Source organism: Colletotrichum gloeosporioides (assembly GCF_011800055.1).
Source record: "Colletotrichum gloeosporioides strain Lc1 chromosome Unknown consensus_49, whole genome shotgun sequence".
Taxonomy (NCBI): Eukaryota; Fungi; Ascomycota; class Sordariomycetes; order Glomerellales; family Glomerellaceae; genus Colletotrichum; species Colletotrichum gloeosporioides.
In genome coordinates, this window is record NW_025544694.1 from 264,111 (window position 1) to 287,111 (window position 23,001).

The 23,001-nt window shown below is 53.2% G+C and overlaps 8 protein-coding genes across 8 annotated transcripts; 4 read left to right on the plus strand and 4 right to left on the minus strand.

Moving 5' to 3' along the window:
- Window positions 1–1,041: 1,041 nt before the first annotated feature.
- GCG54_00012115 (putative oxidoreductase) lies at window positions 1,042–3,380 on the plus strand (the record flags this gene model as incomplete). Its single annotated transcript, XM_045412002.1, has 6 exons — window positions 1,042–1,180; window positions 1,236–1,362; window positions 1,428–1,780; window positions 1,840–2,002; window positions 2,584–3,129; window positions 3,203–3,380. 6 exons carry the CDS (start codon window positions 1,042–1,044, stop codon window positions 3,378–3,380), a joined length of 1,506 nt encoding a protein of 501 aa, XP_045263786.1.
- Window positions 3,381–3,736: 356 nt separating this feature from the next.
- GCG54_00012116 (uncharacterized protein) lies at window positions 3,737–4,066 on the minus strand (the record flags this gene model as incomplete). Its single annotated transcript, XM_045412003.1, has 1 exon — window positions 3,737–4,066. One exon carries the CDS (start codon window positions 4,064–4,066, stop codon window positions 3,737–3,739), a length of 330 nt encoding a protein of 109 aa, XP_045263787.1.
- A 2,941-nt stretch (window positions 4,067–7,007) lies between these two features.
- On the plus strand, window positions 7,008–7,883 carry GCG54_00012117 (uncharacterized protein; the record flags this gene model as incomplete). Its single annotated transcript, XM_045412004.1, has 1 exon — window positions 7,008–7,883. One exon carries the CDS (start codon window positions 7,008–7,010, stop codon window positions 7,881–7,883), a length of 876 nt encoding a protein of 291 aa, XP_045263788.1.
- Window positions 7,884–10,857: 2,974 nt separating this feature from the next.
- GCG54_00012118 (uncharacterized protein) lies at window positions 10,858–11,573 on the minus strand (the record flags this gene model as incomplete). The annotated part of the gene is made up of 2 exons (XM_045412005.1): window positions 10,858–11,214; window positions 11,268–11,573. 2 exons carry the CDS (start codon window positions 11,571–11,573, stop codon window positions 10,858–10,860), a joined length of 663 nt encoding a protein of 220 aa, XP_045263789.1.
- Window positions 11,574–14,042: 2,469 nt separating this feature from the next.
- On the minus strand, window positions 14,043–16,469 carry GCG54_00012119 (uncharacterized protein; the record flags this gene model as incomplete). The annotated part of the gene is made up of 1 exon (XM_045412006.1): window positions 14,043–16,469. The coding sequence occupies one exon, from the start codon at window positions 16,467–16,469 to the stop codon at window positions 14,043–14,045; it is 2,427 nt and encodes an 808-aa protein (XP_045263790.1).
- Window positions 16,470–16,967: 498 nt separating this feature from the next.
- Window positions 16,968–18,110, minus strand: GCG54_00012120 (uncharacterized protein; the record flags this gene model as incomplete). The annotated part of the gene is made up of 1 exon (XM_045412007.1): window positions 16,968–18,110. One exon carries the CDS (start codon window positions 18,108–18,110, stop codon window positions 16,968–16,970), a length of 1,143 nt encoding a protein of 380 aa, XP_045263791.1.
- Window positions 18,111–19,060: 950 nt separating this feature from the next.
- GCG54_00012121 (Mitochondrial phosphate carrier protein) lies at window positions 19,061–20,074 on the plus strand (the record flags this gene model as incomplete). Its single annotated transcript, XM_045412008.1, has 2 exons — window positions 19,061–19,206; window positions 19,267–20,074. The coding sequence occupies 2 exons, from the start codon at window positions 19,061–19,063 to the stop codon at window positions 20,072–20,074; spliced, it is 954 nt and encodes a 317-aa protein (XP_045263792.1).
- Window positions 20,075–21,495: 1,421 nt separating this feature from the next.
- On the plus strand, window positions 21,496–22,508 carry GCG54_00012122 (putative oxidoreductase; the record flags this gene model as incomplete). The annotated part of the gene is made up of 2 exons (XM_045412009.1): window positions 21,496–22,140; window positions 22,203–22,508. The coding sequence occupies 2 exons, from the start codon at window positions 21,496–21,498 to the stop codon at window positions 22,506–22,508; spliced, it is 951 nt and encodes a 316-aa protein (XP_045263793.1).
- Between the last annotated feature and the right edge of the window lie 493 nt (window positions 22,509–23,001).

The window sequence follows — 23,001 nt, forward strand, 5'->3', positions numbered from 1 at the left end:
CGTGTATTTCTTTGTGCTACCAGCGTCTATTCCATAGTAATCTCAAGCCTACGAAGTACTGTGTGGAACAATCCATGCAGTGTGTTCCTATATAGCTGCGTGTGTACTACGAGGTATGAACATTTTGTAAAGCTGTTTGGAGATTGTTAGTGCATTCTTATTTGAATTGGTCCGATTCAATGAACTTGAGCACAGAGGCAGGGGCAAGAACGGTAAAGGGGGTAGTGACAATGATATTCAGACGAAATAGGCATAGTATTACAGCGACCGTGTACGGACTGCCCAGATGACCCAAACCTCCATCAATCACAGAGAAACATGACTAAATTTATGCATGCAGATACCTTGGCGAATATATGGCGAATGTGCTTCTCCTGCCTTCTTTATCTTCTTAATCAGGCGCTTATTAAACTCAATCTTACGCCAATCATGCCAAGATCAAAAGCCACCAGAGTAAGTCATGAGAAACGGCACTACAGCAAGTCAGCAGCCAGCGGGGCACTTCTCGCAAAATCTGGAGGCTATTCAGCATGAGTGCTGATTGTTTCGCGATATCAAGCTTCGGCTGAGACGAAAACGAAACGATTCGGAATCGACAAATTGAGCAACACACCAATCGTATCACTGAATCGGCGCAGTAGTTCAGATGTTTTGACTTGCCAACGGGGACTTTCGTTGGCTCGGTCCATCTGATGAGCCCATCAATACCCCTCATCTGATCTCATCATCGCACGGACGATACGTCGGTATCGGCCGCATTGCTATTAGGACATTTCTCGGAGACAAGGTCTCGGCTTTCATTGGATAAGAGTCGCATGAGCTTGATGTGTGGTAGGCCACTGTTCATCTCGAAAGCGAGGCGAGTCAACATCGCGTAAGGTTTATTTCGCCATTTGACCCCGAGGCACTCGCAGTGTGTGAGGGAAACTCTCTTTTGGTGTGACGATGACCCATATATGACATGGTATCCGTCCTGTTAATCTCCCATAACAATAATGCCCTGCGCGGACTGACCACGGCGACGGTCGTAGGTAATGCGTCATGAGGCTCCTCGACATCACCATGAGCACTATCTTAGCCACTTGCTATCTCTTCGGACTGGCAAGCGGCTTTGTGGCAGATTTGTCTCTTCTTGCCTTCGCAGGCACTCCGGTTGGACAGGTAATCAACTTCAACGGGCGTAAGTTACTGCTGCAACACGCTACTTTGTGGGTTCATTCTTAACAGTGAGAAAGTGGACATATACGTATCCAAGCCGAAGGAACAGCCAGGTAGCAATGGCATGCCCGTTCAACCCAAACCAACGGTCGGCATCGTCCACTTGACAGACGTGTTCGGAATTCAGTCAACGGAGAACAAACTGTATGTGTGACATGGAGTTGAGGTCATCCCAGTACAATTTGATCAAGCAGCTAATTACTATGCAGTCTCACAGACAGTTTCGCGCGCGCTGGCTATGTCACAATTATGCCCGACCTCTTCAATGGAAAGCCACGATCCGAGGATCCAAAGTCCGGCTTCAACGCAACCGAGTTCTTCGGATCGCACGGACCGAGCGTCACTGATCCTATCGTCACGACGGCACTCTCATATATGCGCGACCAGATGGGTGTGTCAAAGATTGCAACTGTGGGATATTGTTTCGGCGGCCGGTACGCATTCCGTGCGCTGGGATTCCCTCAAGGCAAGGCGGTGAATGCGGCATTCGCTGCTCACCCGACTTTGCTAGGTGATGATGAGATCAAAGCAATATCAGGCCCCGCTAGCTTGGCCATCGCTGGTGAGTAAACTTCGGCAATGACAGCAATCGAATTCCTTGATGACTGATTCTGTGAGCAGAAAAGGACACGGGTATGAAAATACAAAGAAGGGTTGAAATTGAAATGGCTATGGCACGCACTGGTCAGCCGTGGACTATGAACTTGTACGGGGGTGTTCCGCATGGATTTGCAACCCATCCCAATCTTGATGTACCTGTGGAAAAGGCTGGCAAGGAGGATGCGTTTCTACAAGCTGTTCGATTCTTTGAATCCTGGGTTTGAGCGAGCATAAACAAGTTCAGCGTCTGGAAATAGCTTGCTAAAATTGATGACTACCGTCCACCAATTCCAGCACTTCTTGTTGCGGTTAACCATTTTGGTGTGGCGGGCTAAGAGAGAGTGGACAGATCTTGATGACATGACGAAATGTGGGGTTTATCGTGATCTGGCGTCCATGACTCAAAATGGACATGTCAGCCACATGCATGACATAGCTAAGCAGAAGCTGTTAGACTCAGCACTTGCACAACTTGGACGAGAACGTCGTCACACGTAACTGGTGCTGCTTGGTGTCAGCGGGCTGCATTAGCGTGTCATTCCAGAAAATGGGTTACGGTGGAGCCAATCATGGTTCGTCTCAATGATGGAGCATTGCCATATTGCACTCAGAGACGTGATAATTATTCGTAAAACCAGACGGCGAAATGAGCCCATGAAATATTTAAGTAGACTTGAAATCGCCAGAAAAGGCTTGTGTTCTTCCACTTGTTCACTCTCTTCGCTCTAATCAACAAACCAAAATGATGTCTTCTTTCGCCGACAGAGTTATCGTCGTTGCTGGCTCTGCCTCAGGTATGGGGCTCGCTACCTCGAAGACTCTCATCTCAAAAGGGGCAAAGGTCGCAATGTGTGACTTGAACGGCAAAGGTCTCGAAAATTTCAGAAACGAGTTGGATCCCGAGATTCAAAGCCGAGTCCTCGTGAAGTCTGTCGATGTCATCAGTCGCCAAGGCGTCAAGAGCTTCTTGGCAGAGACCATGGCACACTTTGGAAAGATTGACGGTGTTGTCAACTTCGCAGGCACTGGTGGCCATGAACTTGGAACCCAATCCATCTGGGAAACAAGCGACGAAGAGTTCCAGTTCATCATTGACCTCAACATCAAAGGGGCATTCAACTTCCTCGCTGAGTCACTCAAACCCGACGTGTTGACCGATGGCGGGAGCTTTGTTCATGTTGGGAGTATGTTCTCAACTCAGGGGTTTCTTAGAGGTGCTGTCTTTGCTGGTTCCAAACATGCCTCATTAGGAATGGTGCGGAGTGCAGCCAAGGAGGTCGGAGGTAGAGCCAGAGTCAATTGTGTGTTACCGTAAGTCGCCCTTTTCCCAAACTGCGTCTAGACGGGGCGTTGGAATAAGATGTCTGACCCTGACAACTTGCAGTGGCGCGATCGATACTCCAATGCATCGGGCCAATCTTGAGAGGGTACGAGACTTCCCTGCGCCGACATTGGTTGGCGGTGCGCAAGAAGTTGCAGACGTCACAGTTTTCCTCCTTAGTGACAAGAGCACTTTTGTCAATGGCGCTGCCTGGAGTGTTGATGGCGGCGCTGGGCTTTAAGTCCCATGGTATTTACGAGGATCTGTTATATTTCGCAACTCCGTTTCGAGTTCTCATCCCGACCTTTGGTTGTGGGTCAGACCGCAAGACTTGGTATAAAAAGAGTTGAGCTTTGCGTGTTTTCGTCAACTAGGTTGCATCAATTGATAGGGAAGTTGTCTGGACTCAGATACCCCCAGTGGAAAATGTTAATTGGGCCTATCATCGTGATCAACAACTGTATCATGATTCGTGCGGGAACAGAAATCATCGAAGGTCATAAGTGTTTATTCTCGTCCGCTGCTTTTCGCGCGTCGATCATCTTAATGCTAATTTGTTGCCTGCTTGCCCTTTCAAGCCCCCGTTGATGCACGTGCCTAAACAGTGACGTTGTGAACCTCATCGCCGATCAAGAAGACAGGCTGCTTGTTGCTGTAGTTGGGAACATCCTGCATGATCTTGGCCGTGTCGGCTGAAGCAAGCGCCTTCTTGACTGACTCGACGCTGTCCCATTGGAGGATGCCGGCAAAAGCGTACTTGGGCTCCGCGCCGTCAGGGCCAGGGGCGTACTTGGTGACAGACCAGCTGGTCACGCCGAACGCCTTCCATGTCGATCCGGCGAGGGGCATGTGCTTGTTGACGTAGTAGTCGATATCGTACTTGGCATCGGGCTCGTTGGGGTAGAGGACAGTGACGGTGGCGGGCATTTTGACGGTTTATTGGGTTTTGGGAGCTTAGTATTGAGATGAGAGTGCTGCTGGTTTGCGACTGAGTTGTACGTTGAATGTTGCGGGTCATTTTACCCGTGATCTGTCTGGGACCCGAGCGATATAAATATCGCCCTCCAGTTGGTCCCCTCACTGACGTAACTGAGGGACCATGCTAATACGGAGACTCGATTACCAATCGGCTCAACTGTTTGCCCGTGGTATTGTTCTAGCCTCCGTGGATTCCGGTGGGAATGGTGCCCTAGACAAGGAAGATGGTGGGGAACTTTTCGGCTTTTATCAGACGAGCTCTGTGCTTCGTCGGAGACAGCCCTCGCGAGCCGCGGCATCTCGACGGGCAGCGGACTGGCAAGAAGCCTAATAAGTGGGACCTCTACCACAAACATGACCCTGGAAAGACAAAGCATGCTGAGATTGGTGGTTGACGAGAAGGATTGCAGAGCAAACCTCTGAGGTTGAATTTCAGTACATCTCTGCAGGGGACCTGATAGCGCCATTTTCGCATCCAGATCACACGTCTTCTGTGAGGACGGGGTGATTGCAGCGAATGCGGTCAAGAAGGCTCCTCTGAAGTTCGTTCTAGAATTGAAAAGAGTCACAGTAAGCTTACGCCGTTAGCTGTCTTACGTGTGGTTTTCCCAAATCAGAAGGTTTCGACGAAGTCCTTAGCGATATTTGCCCTCATCCATGTCGCAGACGACAACTCATCACTTGCTGACATCTGGTTTGATGGTAAACCAACTGATTTGGCCTTTCATTTGACTTGTCAAGACTCGAGAGCTATTTATCATGTGCTATGACTGCATGGTTGAACTTCGGACTGATAGGCCAGCTCGGATAGTAGTCTTTCCATGATCACTCAAAGTCCGATAGTGCTGATGCTTTTCTGACAGCTACAAGCGATGCCCGGTCGGTTTTAGTCTGGGCGTTGCGGGATGAGTTTGATGTCAGCGAGAATGGCGGAGAACCCCTCATAGCGAACTTAACCAAACTAGACCTCAGTTGTATCATGACTAGAACTAAACAACATTAGTCCAACGTCTGCTCTCATTGCCGCTCATTCGTCCTTTTTTTCTTCGGAGTGAGAGCACTCGGCATAATGGAATGTTGCCATGGACTCAATTTGAGGGCGCAATTACATGTTCAAGGAAGCATCACAAACAATAATCGGCCACGTCATGAGGCGATTCTCAACACATTCACAGACCTCGCTGTCGTTTGCTCAGAGGTGAGTCGTACTTGTCTCTTATCATCGACTATGGGGTGAAGATCTCTCATAGTATGCGAGTCATGGCCCCAGTCCGCCGGCAAATTGACTTGCTGCGGGTTGAGTGGCTTTGCAACAGGTGATCAGGCATTTATACTTCTCAGTTTCATTAAATATACTGCTGCAAACAATACATATTGGCAAAGTGTTGACAGACAGAATCGTTTGCCCAAAGACCTCGCCAGTCATACAAACAGTCCTTCATCCGTTCGTCTTGTTGGCTCACGAATCTTGACTCCATACTTTGTGACTAGCCTCGACACATCATGCTCATATTCTCTGGTCAAGTGACGAGATGTTGATTTCAAAATCAAAGGCATTTAAATACGTGGTTTCTGCACTAAGATGGATCCTCTCTCAACATGAGTACAAAACACAATTATCAGAGTTCGCTTAAATTTCCATTCATCGCAAGTCTCATAATCTTTTCATTGCCCGGTTACATACCAAAACAATTACGCCATGAGGTACCAGACCATACAAAAGATTCCGCAGAGGGTGTTCCAGGACAAGTTTGGAGACCTGCACTCGCAGGCTCCGTGGGCATGTTGCAACTGTGAGGGGGAAAACAAGCCGCCGACCCCATCGCTTATTAATTGCTGTAACCGACGCTGCTCTCATACGGGGCCCTGCAATGGTTGTTCACGCCTAGTCCGGGAGAATTTCATATAGTGGGTCGGCTTCGGTTCGAGAAAGATCATGATTAGGATCTCGCGAAGGCAGTCTTGAGAGTAGCTGAATGATGGATCGGCAGGCTCATATTCGATGAAGCGTAGTTCAGTCAGTAGTCTAACCTAGTGAAAGAAAAACATTTAAACAAAAGGAGTATCAGAAGTTCCGGGAGGCTTTTCGCAACTTTGAGTCTTTGACTATCTGCTATCTCCAACGCATTGCTCGTTCACAGGGTCTGAGCCATGTCGTCCAGCTTGCCACTTCAAGCCGATGAAGTCACTTCTTTTGGCCTTCGAGGAGCATCATGGTCAAACGTTTGTCGAGTTCGAGGGGTGTCCAATCTTTATGGATGCAACCCGCATCGTGTGGACAGTCTTAACGATGAAGCTACGGTCAATCGATGAAGAATGACTCAGAGCTACTTCAGGTTCGGGCGATGTTGACAGACGTTTGCAATCACACTTGAACACCGAGATCAGGTAGATTGCTTTGCATGGGTGCATTGGTCTTGCAAATGCGAGCCCGAGCCTATTATCTTCTTACAACATCGGGAACTAATTATTCCCAGACACCTTGGTTGGCCATCTCTGGAGTTGAAGAAAACGGTGATCGCCAACAACAAGACAATGACACTAGTAACTAGGTGGTTATTAGTGTCATTTCGTCGAAAGACCAACTTTCTCTCTCGCATGACTGCATCTAGGCTGCAATACAAAAGTACATTGCAGGGCTCCAGTTTTCTCCATCTTCTCTCAACTAAGGGTTCGTTTGCGTCAACAAAACATGCCGATCTTCTCTGATTGCTCAGAAGTCCCCACGTCGACTAACCATAGCCCACCCAAAGTCCCATTCCACGAGATAATAAAGCGCGCTCCTTTCCCATCGCAGGTCTCTACACACAGAAACATCACCTGCGCTCTGATCTTTACTCGCGCCAGTTTGGCTACGGACTCAACCTGCCTAGAAACCAACGACTTCATCATGGGAAACCCCTTCGAAGACAAAGCCGAAGTCGGCTCATCGGCACCGGACGTGGCTCCACCCGCCTACACGCCGTTCGACACCGCCGCTTCATCGTCATCGTCCGCAGCTCAGGGGCCGTTCCAAATGAGCCCCTCCACCACACCCTACCAGCCATTCCCGTCATCCATGAGCGCGTATTACCAATTGAAGATCACGCGCACCTTCCACCTGGGCGACAGCAACAACCACAAGCTCCACGCGGTCTCGTCCTGGAGCGGCACCAGCAGCAAAAGCCCCGGCATCCCCTGCATCATCCTGCACAACGGACCAAACCCCGAGGACCCTGTTTTGGCTGTCTGTTCGGATGAGAAGAACTGGTCGCCTTCCGCCAACTATCCCCGAACTTTGCACAGCTCCATGATTCTGCCATCTCTGGAGGCATATCCCTCTGCAAAGGGAAAGGAAGAAAAGCACGCGACGGAGGACTTGCGACCGGTGATCTTTAGCGGCAGCCACGTCGACTCCTTCCGGTTCTCTATCGAAGTTCCGCAGCCTAACAGCGAGGCCGGGACCAGCAGACTGCTGCGCGAAGACTTTGAGTGGAGGAGGACGAGCAAGGATGAGTTGAACGGGTACAACAACGGATTCGAGCTGTTCCGTCTCAAGTCCGGTGTCCAGCCCGAAAAGACAACCGGCGACGTTGGTGGTAGCGAGCCCGAGGGTGAGGCTCTAGCTGCTATTCTTTTCAAGGGCTCTTTGAGTGTAAACAAACCTTTTTACTTTGAATTCAAGCGGAGAGGTTTGACTGGAGAGCTGGGAGACAGGTGGTCTGTTATGGCAATCATGACAGGAATCAGGATCTGGTTTTTGTTCTTCGCGCATAGGGCGAAATGAGTATTTGACAAGACAGAGTTCTTCTTTTTAGCTAGGTGCTGCGGCTTTTTCGGACAACCCTTACTTCAAAAATGCTTCGCAATGAAAAGCACAATAGACAATTTTCACTACATAAATCCATGTCCGAATCTTACGCAATCAAATAGGTCCTTGACCATGGAATATTGTGTACTTTCGTTTTCTGAAATTCTGCTTCCTGAGAGTTAAGGAGCTCTGGACTGGAAGACTGCTTTGGACATTCGTCGGAGCGCCAAACCCTGTAAGATGCAGATGTCCATCATTGTCGAGATTCCTGGTGTATTCCATCTCGCGCTGCTGGAAAGATGCATCTCAACCGGTTTTGACCTGTCCGCTTCACTTCTGTGGTGAGTGAGTGAAGCGTATCCTAGCTGGGGGGAGCAGATCCTTTAAATTACTGCCGCGTGCACTTGGAGCTTTGCATTTGTGCCTCCGCAAGCATCATTCATCGGCCAACGATCCATTAAGTAGGCAGTAACAGAACAAGATGCGACCAATGAAACGGACCAAATTTGCTTTGGCCACCATGAAAAGACGCAAGGGAGGCAAGGGATGCGAGCCCCTGATTGTCGTAAAGATTGGATTTTGCTTCTGACTATGTGTGGTTACAGAGACCGTACGCAGCACTCGTATCAAATCTTGTTCCAGGTAAGGTTCATCATTCGTCCTGGTGGTATTCACATGCCATGTCACAAGGACACGATCACTGGACGGCAAAGTGATAGTCAAACTTCATTGTAACCACCAGATTCTTCGGTGCGCCAAACCCAACTTAGCCATTCACGATGAATCTGCATGTTCATAACCCATCAACTGCCGCACATATTTCGAGATGCCAAAAACCGCCACAATTCGATGTTGTTTCGCATAACACTTCAAGTAAGCTTTACATACAGAAATGCCAATTAAGCATTTTCCAGAACGAAATAGCCTCACACATGTAACTGGCTCGTCAGTATATCATAGTCAAAGTCGTATCTAAGGAGACCCCAGGGGCGATAAAACAGAGTGATGTTTGGACTCAGAAAAAGACTGAGATTGGCGTGATCACATCATGCTACAGGATTCTCGGGCTGTCCGTACGCCTAGCGACGGCTCTGGGTCCTCAATCCAGGCAGCATCGTCCGTCACCGCCGTCAACGTCGACGTATTCTGTTCCGCAAGAGTTGCTAGCGACGGCAGAGGCTCTTTCGAAATGGGCTGTGAAATCGTTGTCGTTTCTTTGAAGCCATGAATCTGCTACTGCAGTACGTGTTCCACCAACTAGATATATGTGCCTCAATACTGCCGCCAAAGCACATTGGTTTTGCCACGCCGGGCATGTATGAATAAAACGCCCTCGACGCACCTTCATGGAATTAAGAACACAGACAGAAATTTGCAATACGTGTCGTGTAAATGTCATCGTTACAAACCACTCCTAAGTCGCCCCCGTCAACCATCGCGACGCATCATACATCTGAGCAACAGCGTTCAACGCCTTCTGAGCGAGCTGATCAAACAACACACACCTAACTATACTTGATATCGAATAAGTCAAAGACAACAGAGATCCAAGAAGACAGTCGAGCCTCTTGCTACGCCCAACCGCCCGACTCTGTGTTCTCTCGTCCCCCTACAGGAGACAGCTTTCAACAACCACCACATTCAGTCAAGGGCAGATGGATTGCATCCTATCGATGATCTGATCTTGAGGCTAGATAGCCTGCTGCATCAATTTATACTTCTCTCCTCTCTTCAGCACCCAGTCAATCTAGGCGCCCCATAGAACTCAACCCCATCCTTCACCCTCCCACCAACCCTCCCCAATCAAGCCATCTCCCACAAGATCCCGCCTCCCCAACTCCAAGATCTCAAACCTCAACCCACGCGACATGTGGACCCCAATGCCCCTCCATCTTCCCCTCCAAATAACCTTCTCTTGGCTCTGTCCCAAACCGGCCTCAAGGCCAGACCTGCATGTCCCAATCCAGCCTTCACAAAAGCCCAGAACCCAGCCGGCCTGTGCCCGCGCACCCATCTACACGGCACGCAGCCCCCACCGCATGAACGTCAGAACTCAGATTGCGGCTGTTGGACCACTCACAAGCGGCGGCGGCACGGCAGGGCGTTCATGCGATGCTGGGTCCGGGCTGGGGTCTTGCATCGGTCGAGGTGGTGGCCGGACGGGGAGGCGGGGAATCGTTGCCTGGGGACCCTTGTCCCGGGTGGCCTAGATTCATGCGCAGTCTTGGGAGTTTGGAGGTGCGTCATGTTCGAGTTCCTCGGGCTCGGATGATATTCACGACGGAGGCAAATCGAAATGAACACTGCTGGTGTTGTTTGACTATGACTATCATTGATTGTCGTGGTTTGCTCCGTCTATGTCTACGTGAGCAGTACGCTGTGGTATCTAATGTTACAATGTCCTAATGAAGGAAGGTATCTCGAACGCGCTGTCTTGTGGAGGATCATAATCCACACGCGATGTAATCGCTGCCGCTTTCCTGTAGCCTCCCATTTTCTTGCGGAGGTCATACCCAACGCCTCTGTAATGCAGACAAAGGAAATCCGTGGTGATACATATTAGTTGGCCGTCTCCCTTCGAGATCAGCAATGGACTTGCGGCGTCCAGCTCCTCAAATGCCTCTCCGAGTCCTGCGGCGGTTTCGCAGGCTGCCCTTTTGATCCAAGCGAGGGTCGTTCAGGACACCTCTGTCAGCCCTCCTTCCCTGTGTCAGGCTGACACCATCCTCATTCATACAACTCATGTAGAAACCTCCAAAACCTCTCAACAGTGACAGGTAATTCGGGGTGATGCGCATTCCCTTCATTGGCGACTGGTAAAATAGGTGGAGGCGCAGGCTCTTCTCCGGTCAGGAGGTTCGGCCTAAGATACTAAATTGCGGCGAGAATTAAAACAAAAGTGATTAATAAACCCCAGTTGGATGGCGCGAAGGCTGCGTCTGAATCATTGCTAAGAAGCAAAGCATCCAATGGGTTGACCGGAGGTTTCGCAGTCTCCGCCGACGTGCTCTGCGGTGCTGCCGCGTTGGATGTAGTAGAAGTGATGACGGTCGTGGGTGCTGGCGGCGGTGGTACTACAGGCGGTGGTGGTGATGATACTGGTGGCGGCACCGTGCTGGCCGGAGGAACAACGGGCGGTTGAGTTGGCGGAGGTGCAGGTATTGATGTAGTCGCTGGGGGTGGGATGACGGGAGGGGCGGTGGTAGCTGGCGGAGGCGGAGGCACAGCAACAGTCGATGATGGCGGCGGCACTATCACGGTCGAAGTCGGCCGGACCGTCGGTGCGGCTGAGGTGGTTGTGACCTGGCTACTCGAGCAAAGCAGGCCGAGAAGGTTTCCTGCTAGGGCCTGGCCAAGCACCGTGTTGGCTTGAACTGAGACTGACTGGCAGACATCTTGAATGTTGGATTGCATGAGCAGCAGGCCGCGCCTGCATGACGCTGAGCAGGTGCCGGTACTCGAGAAGTCGTTCGCCGTGCATCCTTGGATTGGGTTGTTGTAAGTTAAAAGGCAACCCAGAGGTATGGATAGTTGTGTGAGGAGTTGAAAGTTTGAGAGGGTCAGATCAGTTCCTCCGATGCTGATGATTGCTGCTGTCGAGGCGGACGCCAGGAACAGGAGCTGGACCAAGCGCTGCTGAGAGCGCTGATGCCTTGACGTAGTCATCTTGGCCGTGTGGTTCTGTCCGTCAACGAGCGTAAGTTGTAAGGGTCCTCAGGCGCAGTCGCCTTCGGTCGTAATAGAGTTGAGACCGTCTCGTAGATGTGGTTGTCGTCGAGATAATCGTGGTCGATGTTTGTAAAAAGGTGGTTTTAGTCGCTGGGTCGATTGGCACCGACAAGCGGCCAGGAAGATGGATTGAAGAGCAATTGACAGACCAGGATTCGGCTGGCTGGGAAGCGGTTGAGTTTTGGGCTGGAAATGACAGCACCGTGGCAGCTCAAGCGCGGCAAGGCAACCGAAAACACGAGGGCCGAAACGTGTTGCGTGTCAGAGGCCGCTGGGAATGACGGCACGATCGGCTGGCAAAGAAGCAGCACGGTCAATGCGGGACCGGGGAGCAGCCAAGAAACCAGGGTCTAGGACTTGCAGCAGCTGGGACGACCAGACGGCTGGGTAAAAAGCGAGTGGGAAGAGGTCCAAGAAGGCTGAGAAGATGATGGAAGAGATGTGGTGCGGCCGGGGAGTTCATGCACTCTGCTTTGGGGGCGATCTCGTCAATGCTATGAGGCGTTATCGGGATAATTGGGCTGGCGGTTGCTTCTCTGGCCGGCGGTGGTGAGACAGGGTTGTTGATGGGCCTCGTTACTGCCGCATGGGGCGATGATGGGCAGGATAATCGGCAGTCTGAGGGAAAGGGAGACTTTACGGGCCGGGCTTCTCGGCCAAAGGGTAGAAGGGACGAAGAGGAGTTGGGACTGATGCTGGTGAAGGTGCCCGCCGATTGTGATGTTGTGTTGCCGAGGGTCAAGCAGTTGCGACGGACTCAATCGAAGAAGGGGCTTGTGTCGACGACTCAAGCTTGTAAGTCGAGTCAGGTGCCAACGGCCTGGGGTAGATGAACAAGGGAAGTGACAGTTGATCAGTCTTGCTTTCTTTCTTTTCTCGTGAGTGTTGACAGGCATCCACTCGAGTGTCCCGTTCTTGCCAGACCAGACCCGACGGATGGCGTTTGTCCGAAAGTCAAGAGAGTTTCTCTGTCAAGCCAGGGTCGAGATGATTAAGGTCTCGACGATGCGATGTGCGGTGGCACCAACGGGCAGATGCGTTTTGTGTGGCGGGCGTCGGTCCGGAGGTGGGCTGAGAAGGGTGCAGAAAGTACTCTTTCAGTGCCTATGTAAGGTAGACGGCGCAGAGGAAGAGACAGAGACAAAGGCAGGGAGAGTGCGATCAAACGCTGCTGATCTGAGGAGTAGAGGTGGTGAAACGGGGAGCTGCCGTCCGCTGCTGAATGACACCCAAACAGTGCTGCTGTGACTGCATTTGGGTTTTCAGGGTCGGGTCTGACACGGGAGCTGAGGACGAGATGCGGCTGGCCTTTGGGAGATGATGAATGAATACGGACAGACGAGGAGGTGAAGGGGGAGAGAGATGGTTGATGAAGTATTACAGAATCCCTCGCTCTCTCTCAGGCCATCACCATCGACCTCCTCTCTTCCCCGGAGCATGATGTCAATCGGGACGGCCTCTCGAATCTGGCCAACAGCCGGTGGGTAGGTCATCGCACATCTCCCGCAGCTGAGCATGATATCCGTGGATGGCCATCCAATCCCATGCGATTCCATGCGCGTCGAGGTGCCTTGCAGCCATTCGCGCCTCCGTGCAAACGCAATGTCGCCATCTGACAGGTGCGAACTCTCGACGCCATCAAACGAACGGGCAGGGAGCGCGAGGACGGGGAAGGCCAGTCGGGGGCCTCTTCTGGACCCTTCTCGCGGCCCTGTGTCAGGATGTTTGGCCAGGGAGGAGGCAGAAGAGGGCGACAGACGGGCAGCAAGGCAGACGAGAGGACGACGGGAGGAAAACGAAACACTTTTCGCGTTTGAGGTGACGATGCAGCGGCCCCTTGGTGGGTCTGTGATTGGTCGGGTGTCGCACGGGGGCCTGTATCCGTACCTTAGCCTACCTACCTAGGCACCTAGATACCTACATTGAGGTGCTGTAAGCCAGTCAAACCAGTGGGAGACGTCCCTGATTCGCTCCACTGCACGGCGCTCCAGCTGCACTCGCCTCGCCTCGCCTCGGCCCTCGTCCGCCACCCACCGCTCCCCTGCTTGGTGTCCTCCTTCAGCTCTCATCACCACCGGTTCATCCTGTTGTTTGCTTACTCAGTCTTCAAGAAGCCCAAACTTTGTCCGACTTCACTTCTTCAAACTATGATTTGGGACGGTGGTCACACAGGCCATCGGCTGCTCATGTCTCACTGATTATACGGCCAGAAACAAACAACCGTTGATTGATTGCCTAGTTCATTCTGACTTTCGGAAAACATGACCAGCCCCAAGCAAACCCCAGGAAACTGAGACGTCCGACCCCAGTGTGCTAGGAGACCAAGTGGTCGCATCCCAGGTATTCCTTCTGGTCGAACAAGCTCAAAGGCATCTAATCCATACAGTTGAGTTTCGAGGGCATTCCTCACAGCAGGAATACAAGCTCCCATCTCCTATCTGCCAAAGCATTCCATTGCTCTTCGGCCACTGTGGCAGTCACTACTCGAGTCCTTGCGCCTGAGGGATGCTTCTCCACCATATAAGCAACCAACTCACTTCGAGGTCTGGCATACTCCGTACTGCTTCGTCCAACGACGATCAACTCTGCTTCATCAGATGCAGTAGTCAGGTGATTGGGGTAATGATCCCACACTACTCTCACCTTGTTTCCTCTGCGATCACATAACATCTGAACCCGTTCGGACTGTTCATCGTCTGCATCCTCTTCATCCTCCTCTTCTTCGTCTCCTCCGTCTAGTTTTCCCTCTTCCTGGCGTACTTCCGACCTTGTCATGTTATGGTCCAACATCAAGGTGCAGCAACTAGTCCAGAAGATCAAAAGTGCTGGTCTTAACTCCGGGACGAGCAGCGATTGCGGGACCTGCTTCATAGACACCTCCCGAAAGGCATCTTCTCTCCACGTCGGTGGCGCCCTGCGGTGCGGTCGGTTGCTGCTTTCCATCTTGATGAACTCCTGGTTCTGTTCAATGACGACGAGGCGGTCCTTCTCGCCGTCAAGCATGTAAAACACCAAACCGGCGTGTTCCCCCGCCAGATGTCCAAACAGGTCGGCGAACAGATTCGGGCCTATCCACCCCACCCATGACCAGCTCGGGTACGGGACATATATCGTATCATGCTTGGTGACCATCATGTAGGTCGCTTTGCGCCTGCGGACCCTGCTGGCATTGTTGTCTGTCGGCCATGTAATTGCCACGCCCAGATATGGCTTCGGCAGCCCCCAGGCGAAGCCAATCCCACTGGTGAGCTCGATCGAGGCCAGAATCCCCTCGATGGCAGCTAGACCATCTCCATCGTAAGTCAACTCCCTTCGGCCATAGTCAGATACCAAGCTCTGATACATCCGGTTGAAAGACTCCGGATCGGCCTTGGGGACATGAATGCCCTCGTGCTCAAACCCGAAAACACTGTTGCGAAAGAGAGTGAGGCCACGGTTAACGGGATCCAGAATCTCCCAGTTGGCGTCTTCGCGCCAGGTAGCCGATTGACACTCCCAAAACACCACCTCTGGTGTGAATATCAGCAGCCGGCGGGATAGCAATATCTCTTGGAAAGTCCACCCGCGCGTCATATATCGGCTTCGACTTCGATCCGCCGGGGTGAATCCCAACCCGTCAAGGGGCGGGGCTCTCTGTAGCCACACCCCGTTCAAGAAGAAAGGTCCTTCTGCCGAGGCTCGCGACGACGAGCGAACTCCCGGGAGCCCGTCGTATGCGCCTTCTCCGGACAGGGCGACAATGGTCATTGAGGCCAGTCCGTATATGACGTCCATGAGGGGGATGAAGGTTGCCTTGTCTTGAGGCGAGTCTTGGATGATGCAGAGACTGTCGGTCCAGAGGTATCTCTCCCCTATCATGCGCGTGACGGTGATAGCGTCCAAGATTGTATCAGGTATCCACGAGGGGTCCAAAGCACCAGGACATCGCAGCGACCCCAAAGAATCCTTCTTCAAAACTTCGAAAGTCCGTTTACCCCAGACGTAGCTCAGGGCCACCCACTTGGCTCCCGCATCCCGCAGTTCGACAATACACATTGCATCGACGTCTATGCAGCGGATCATATCGGGGCGTCGCTTGGCGTGGATAGACGTCAGACCGCACGAATCTCCATGATCGTTGTCGCAGATTCGTTTCCATTCTCTCAGCAAACGGAAGTCGATCTCAGGCGGCCGTATGCGGCCGTAATATGGTTCTAGATCCAGCCATACGGAGGTATTCCCTTGCTTGGCACCAACATTTGACGGTTCTAGTTGGTCGCATATCTCTGTAACGGTAGGTGGATGCTCCCGAGTTCGCTGGTAATGCATAACAGCTCCGTCCTGGCAACGGTTGAGGGTAACCGACACATTTGCCACACAGAGGGTACCATCGTGTCTTGTATGTGCAGCCTCGTCCACAACATCGGAACCCTCTCCGGAAAACGAAACTTGGCCACTATCTAGGTCCGTTTTGGTCGGGTTCGGCCAGAACCTTTTCGACCAGGTTCTGAACAGAGACGAGATCTGTCTGCAAAACAGGCAAACGTCCTCGCGATCGAGAACTTCTCGCAGCGAAAGGTCTTCGTTGCCCGGGGTCCCTCGAGAGGAGCTAGTGTCAGAAGCTGCGGACAATTCTTCATCGTGCTCGCGTTCGATCACAGTCTCATGATCGTCCCCGTCGATTTCGTTTTTGCCTACATTGAGCGTTGCTGATGAATCTGATCCTCCCTCTTGCTCCTCCTGATTTGACAGTTCAGCGTCCGTGGCAAGCGCGACCCTTGGGTAGTCTAATTCAGGGCGATAGTATCCAACAAAGCGGAAGTCGAGGGTTTGGCAGTGAGAACACAAAGCCATATGAATATCTAGCTGCCAATGATGGAGTAAGAAGGCACATGGATGAGGTATTGACGGCAAATTCGAGATTTCCAAGTGGGCGGGGTAAACTGATGTCTTCACGAATAGCTACATAACGCCAAGTCTTTCACCTGCAGATTAGGTGGGTTCTTGTCACGGTTCTTTGCGTTTCGTGTGGCTGAGCGTGCTGATGATAGCCTCGCCCAATCATTGCCCCAGGCCACTTGGGGCCATGATTTATAAGTATCTCGAATCTAGGAACCATTCAGTGTTCTCGCCCGCGTAGTCTGATGCTGTTCTCTGATGTTGATGCAGGTTGCGAGGATACCAATGGTCGTGGAGAGGGAGTTGGAAGACATACAGGCACTACTTGTCCATAAAAGATAAAGTGCAAGGCACGCATATTAAGATGAGATCGAGGTTACGAATCGAAAGATACAAAATGCGTCTATGAGGAACCTCATTCCTCCGCCCGCCGCTCTCCATGCATCCAGCAGCTCACGGCACGATGCAAGTCATTTTCCCATGCCCAGCATTCTTCGCCGCAAAATCCACCGCAGCCTCCCATTTCTCAAGAGGAAACTCTTCCACCTCATGCCCCGCCTCTTTCCCCATCTTCAGCAGTCCCGACTCGGCTAGGTTGATTAGCTCTTTGACGTCCTTCCTCTTGTACATGAACTGCCCCTTGATGGTCAAATTATTCGCAAGAACGGTCAGCCACGGGAACGGCAGGCTCTCGTCCGCACGCCCTCCCATCAATGACACCCGACCATACGCTCGGAGAGCCAATACTGCAGACCTGATATGCTGCGATCCAGTCGCCGCCGGCGGTGACATGTCAATCACCGCGTCGACAGGCCCAAAGGCTCTCAGGGCAGCAGCATCTTTTTCGACGTCATCCGTCATCACAACCGTCTCGAATGGCCGCCTGCCGGGAGAGGTTGGGATCGAAGCCTTCAGTGTCGCAAGCTTCGAGTCCGAGCGAGAGGCGGCGATTACGTTGGCGCCCATGGCATGCGCCACGGCGACCGCTGCGCCAGATGATGCTCCCGTCGCAGGGGTGACGATGATTCTCTCCCCGGGTTGGAGTCCGATGCCCTTCAGACCGCCGTACACGATGATGCAAGAGACGAGATAGAGCAACTCAGGGATGGTGTAACCGAGGCCGTGGTTTGATGGCGAATCGGTCAACCTCATCTCGTCCAACCCGTGTACATTTTCAAGCGGAGCGAGGGCGTACTCCGCCATGCACCCATCTCTCCAGTTCCCCTTCAAAAACTCCTTTGAAGCGGGCGTGATACCGGCGTTTGCGCCCCAGAGGATCTGTACGTTCCATGGATCATCGCGGGCCCGGATGAAGGAATCGAGAAGGACTAGGTCGCCCTCTTTGAAGGCGGTAGTGTCGGGGGAGAGTGCGGCGACGCGGCCGATGGCGTTTGTGCCTGGGACGACCGGGTATGGTAGCTCATAGAGAGGATGAGAGGCGTTGAGAATGTCTACAGTATTGGACTGGACGTAAACTGTTAGGATGCGGATAAGTATGGCTCCTGATCGTGGAGAAGGGGTGGGGAGGGAGGCAAGCGTTGCTCGTCCAGGGGAGAGAAGGTGTATGGCGCGCATTTGAGATGGGATTGGAGTCATATTGAAGACAATATGATATTTTCAGTATGATGTTCGTTGACTTTCAGGTTGATATCAGAACTGCTCTGGAAGATGTTGATGGCTAAGGTGCTTTATACTCTCATCCAAAAGAAACTGTCCCATGTTGGACGGCATTAGAAAGCCTTAATTGCGATCATGGAGATCTCTACGGCCGACCATGCTCGACTTATTACGATGCGATTTGGATCTCAAATCCAAAAACTGGAAGCATCAAGATGGACTTAACGGGCGAAATAGAGTAACATTTCCTACTGAAGACTGTGTGGCTGTCTCGGCCCCTCGGACCCTGAGATGTGGTACGAAGCTTGGTTAGCGCAGGATTCAGAGGATACGAGGACAGGTTAGCATCGCAGATCTATGTAAGCATGGCTGTCTCTGGAGGGGATGAGTGGAATTTAGCACCTTATCGTCGGCACCTTGTCGTCGGAGAAGGCGTAGCATTCAATGGCAGCCAATTCACCGCACGGAGCGGGGTACGAGCAGCTTTGCCAATCGGGTTCTCCTCCACAAATGTAACCTTTACGTATTCGGAGGCGACCGTTGAGAAATACCGTGAAACCTCGAAGAGGCCCGTTCCCGCCGCAAACAAAGCCGGCGCCAACGCCCGGACATTCGCCCCGGTGACACCCGCTTTCCTCCGGCCATTCCCGGACCCAGGCAACCCGAACTCCAGGGGGCTGACGTACCCAACTATCTTCTTCGTATTACCTACGCATAGCCGACGATAAACAACAAAAGTCCCAAAACACCCCCTGCAGTACCCGGTGAATTAGCGGGCCGTCCCTGTGACTTCTCCCGCACGTGCTCGGCGACCGTCACTTTAACCACTCAGCGCAGCCTCATTTGACTCATCTCACCTCCCTTCTCACCTCACGAATCTTGGTGAAATCTCCCCTCCACCCCCTCACTCACAGTCAAACACCGGCAAGATGAGTGGAACGACTGCCGCCCCGACGCTCGCCGCCGTCAAGGCCGAGCCCGAGAAGCTCTCCGGCCTCAACCTCTACTCGAGGTTCGCCCTGGCCGGCGCCGTGTGCTGCTCCGTCACCCACGGCGGTCTCACCCCCGTCGACGTGTATGCCCTCCCGCAAATCCCTCATCGATCCAGAAGCGTGCAATATTAACATACCGCCAGCGTCAAAACCCGCATCCAACTGGACCCCGCAACCTACAACCGCGGCCTCATCGGCGGGTTCCGCCAGGTGATCCAGACCGAAGGCGCCGGCGCCCTCCTCACCGGCGCCGGTCCCACGTTCGCCGGCTACTTCCTCCAGGGCGCCCTCAAATTCGGCGGCTACGAGTTCTTCAAGCAAAAGTCCATCGACACCGTCGGCTACGAGAACGCGCGCGCCAACCGCATCGCCGTCTACTGCGTCTCCGCCGCCGCCGCCGAGTTCTTCGCCGACATCGCCCTGTGCCCGCTCGAGGCCACGCGCATCCGCCTCGTCTCGCAGCCCGGCTTCGCCTCCGGCCTCGTGTCCGGCTTCTCCAAGATCGCCAGCCAGGAGGGCCTCGCCGCCTTCTACTCGGGCTTCGGGCCCATCCTCTTCAAGCAGGTGCCGTACACCATGACCAAGTTCGTCGCGTTCGAGAAGGTCTCCGAGTTCGCGTACGCCAACTTCTTCGACAAGAGCAAGACGAGCGACGGCATGCAGACGACGATCAACCTTGGTTCCGGCCTCATTGCGGGCTTCGCGGCGGCCATCGTGTCGCAGCCTGCGGACACCATGCTGTCCAAGATTAACAAGACCAAGGGGCTCCCTGGAGAAAGCACGACGAGCAGGCTGGTCAAGATCGCCAAGGAGCTCGGTGTCCGTGGATCGTTCAGCGGCCTGCCGGCACGTCTGTTCATGGTTGGTGCGCTGACGGCTGGACAGTTTGCGATTTATGGTGATTTGAAGAAGGCTCTGGGTGCCACTGGAGGCGTTGAGATTGCGAAATAGACGGCCATGATTTGTAGTTGTAGAGACTGGCGTGTTGCGGTAGAATAGAGGCTTGCATATGGTTAGATGGCGTCTTTCGTGGCTACCATGTCACCGTGTGTCTTGCATAGAACGGGGTAGATCTTGTTTTTGTAGATTTCAGTAACATCAAGTTTGATTTCTCAAATGAGACTATGATGATGTGTAAGGTATGGGCCGCGGTGATGGGTGATGCGAGGTAAACACTTCCAGTCCGGGTCCGGGGGCTGAAGAAGCGGCTTCCAGAGACCCCAAGCGAACATCTCCGCCCGAGATTTCTTGTCATCACAACTCACCTCGCCCTACATCGTGTTCATTTACCAGTTGCGGGTCTCGCGTTGCAAGATCAGTGTGATCCCACTCTCAAATCACATCCCTCGACGAAGGATTCCGACCAGCAGGGAAAAGCATTTACTTCTTTAGGAAAAGGCAGGGGACCGCCTGAAACACATCCTCGAGTAATTGAGGGTCCCGAGTCCTGCCATCGCTCCAAAAAGCAGACGACATGCAATGATAAACCTTAGAATGGGAGCTATTTCCCATAGGCAGTGCACCAAAGGCCCTTTTCCCCCATCACATCGCTCGCAGACCGCTCAACCCAGACCGCATCTGGACGGCTGCAGCAGCGCATCTCGTCGTTGGTGCTGGTTCCCGGGATATCTGCAGTAGACGGTGCCACTGTTGGTGGGGGTGACATCGCCCATCAGCAGGGTTGGCCAGGGGAAATCGTGGACCAACAGAGTGCAAACGCCCGTGTTCGCGGGCTTCCCGGGGCCTTTTTGAATGGTCCTGTGGAGAGGAACCTCGCTAGCACCACATGGCAGCTTGGGCTGCTCCAGCTTCTGCGTACCGCTAACCGGGAACTCTCCAGCGGGGACGTCCATCTCCAGCTCTCCATCAATATGTCTACCTACGGGGCCTCTCATGCCTCGGGAAACGCCCGTCATCGATATGGACAAACGCAGAGTTCCAACAGGCGATTGCCATCCTGCTCGAGGGATCAACTCCTTGCCATCCTCCCTGCACCTCACCGGTCGAGAATCTCTGGACATGGGTGTGGACTGATGCGCGTTGGTCACACCACCTGCTTGTTGGTTCAAGAAAGAACAAGTGACGGGCACAAATAGCGCAGCAAGGACAAGACGGCCCATCACATTTATTGCGTCCCGGACTTCTGGAAGACTTGCCGGGATGCGGCTACCCGCCAATTTAGGCGCATTCAGGCGCAGGCGGAGGACAGGATGGCTGCTGAAGATGGACTTCTTAACCCCCCACGCGAGGTCAAGTCCAGGCCGACGAGCTACAAATACCCAGAGACGGTAACCCCTCTATCTTGACTTCCTGTCATCTTCCGTGCCATCTGTGTGTTCCCATCTTCTTTCTCACTGCATATCTCGTCAGCAATGTCCTTCTACGAAGTCCAGGGCAAAGTCGCCCTCGTCACCGGCGCCGGCTCCGGCATAGGCCACAGCCTGACCCAGCTCCTCCTCGAGGCAGGCTGCTCCGTCGTCATGGCCGACCTCCGCCTCCGCCCCGAAGCCGAGGCGACCCTCGCTCAGCACCGCGGCCCGCCCTCTCCGTCCGCCGACGGCCCCGCCTCCGCGCACTTTCACCGAACCGACGTCGCCGACTGGGCGCAGCTGCAGTCTCTCTGGGCGACGACCCTCGCGCTCTTCGGGCGCGTCGACATCGTCGCCGCCGTGGCGGGCATCTACGAGCCCCCGGAGAGCAACTTCTGGTTCCCGCCCGGCGTCTCGGCGGAGTCCGGGGACCCCGCCGACGCGGCCGTGGGCCAGTACCGCATCATCGCCGTCAACCAGGTCGCGCCGATCCGGCTGGCGCAGATGGCCACGGACTACTGGACGCAGAAAAAGCATGTGCAGGGCAACTTTGTCGCCGTGGCGAGCGTCGGCGGCTATGTGCACTCGTTCGAGACGCCACTGTACATGTCCAGCAAGGCCGGCCTCGTCAGCTTCGTCAAGTGCATGGGCGGGCTGAGGGATATCTGCGGGATCCGGTATTCTGCCATATGCCCTGGAGCCGTCCTGGTGAGATTTTCTGTCTCCTTGTTTTTGTTAGTCAAAAGAGTTGAAACTGAACCTCGTAACAGACACCCATCTTCGAACCCGAGTGGAACAGGAAGGTGACCAAGGACGACGTGCACATGACGGCGCGCGAGTGTGCCGCTATCGTTATGCGCGTGATGCAGGAGCCCAAGTACGGCGCCGGCAGCGTGGTCGAGACGCAGAAGATCGGCACCCATGAGAAGTCCGATATTACCGTAAGAGATGTGCCCCTGGAGGCGTTGTATCCCGAGATTCCAGAGGAGCAGAAGCAGAAGGTGATTGAGGGGGCGCAGAGGACGGCAGGGAGGATCATGCAGCAAGGGATGCGGGCGCCGTTCGAGGGCAAATGATTTGATGTTGATACTGGGCCATTTGTGGGAAGGTTGTTAGTGATATTAAGCGGTTCGTAGGATATATAAAAAGCATGCTGTTTGACTTGTTCTTACTTTGTCACACTGCTCCTCGAGATGCTTGGTATCATGTTCTCTTGGATATGTCATTGGCCATAGCGAGTTAGCGATGGAGACCAGCCCCAAGACCACCATTGAGACAACGCAGGAGTCGCTCTGCCGGCCGAAAGATCTCAAACATTGCCCTTTTGGGTCTTGAAAAGGGTTGCATGCATGATCCTCCATGTGATCTCCCGACGATGCAAAATGCGTAATACGTCCAATCTTGACTTCCCTGCACCCCATTTTGTCGAATAAACACATGTCCTCGCCCTCGTCGCTTATCTCGTCGCAGTGAAGACGGAGCCGCATCATGTTTGTCTCACCTGCAGCCCAGCCCATCTTAACTACCTTATCCCGCGGACTGAAGCAGCATCTATCCACCAACAACAAC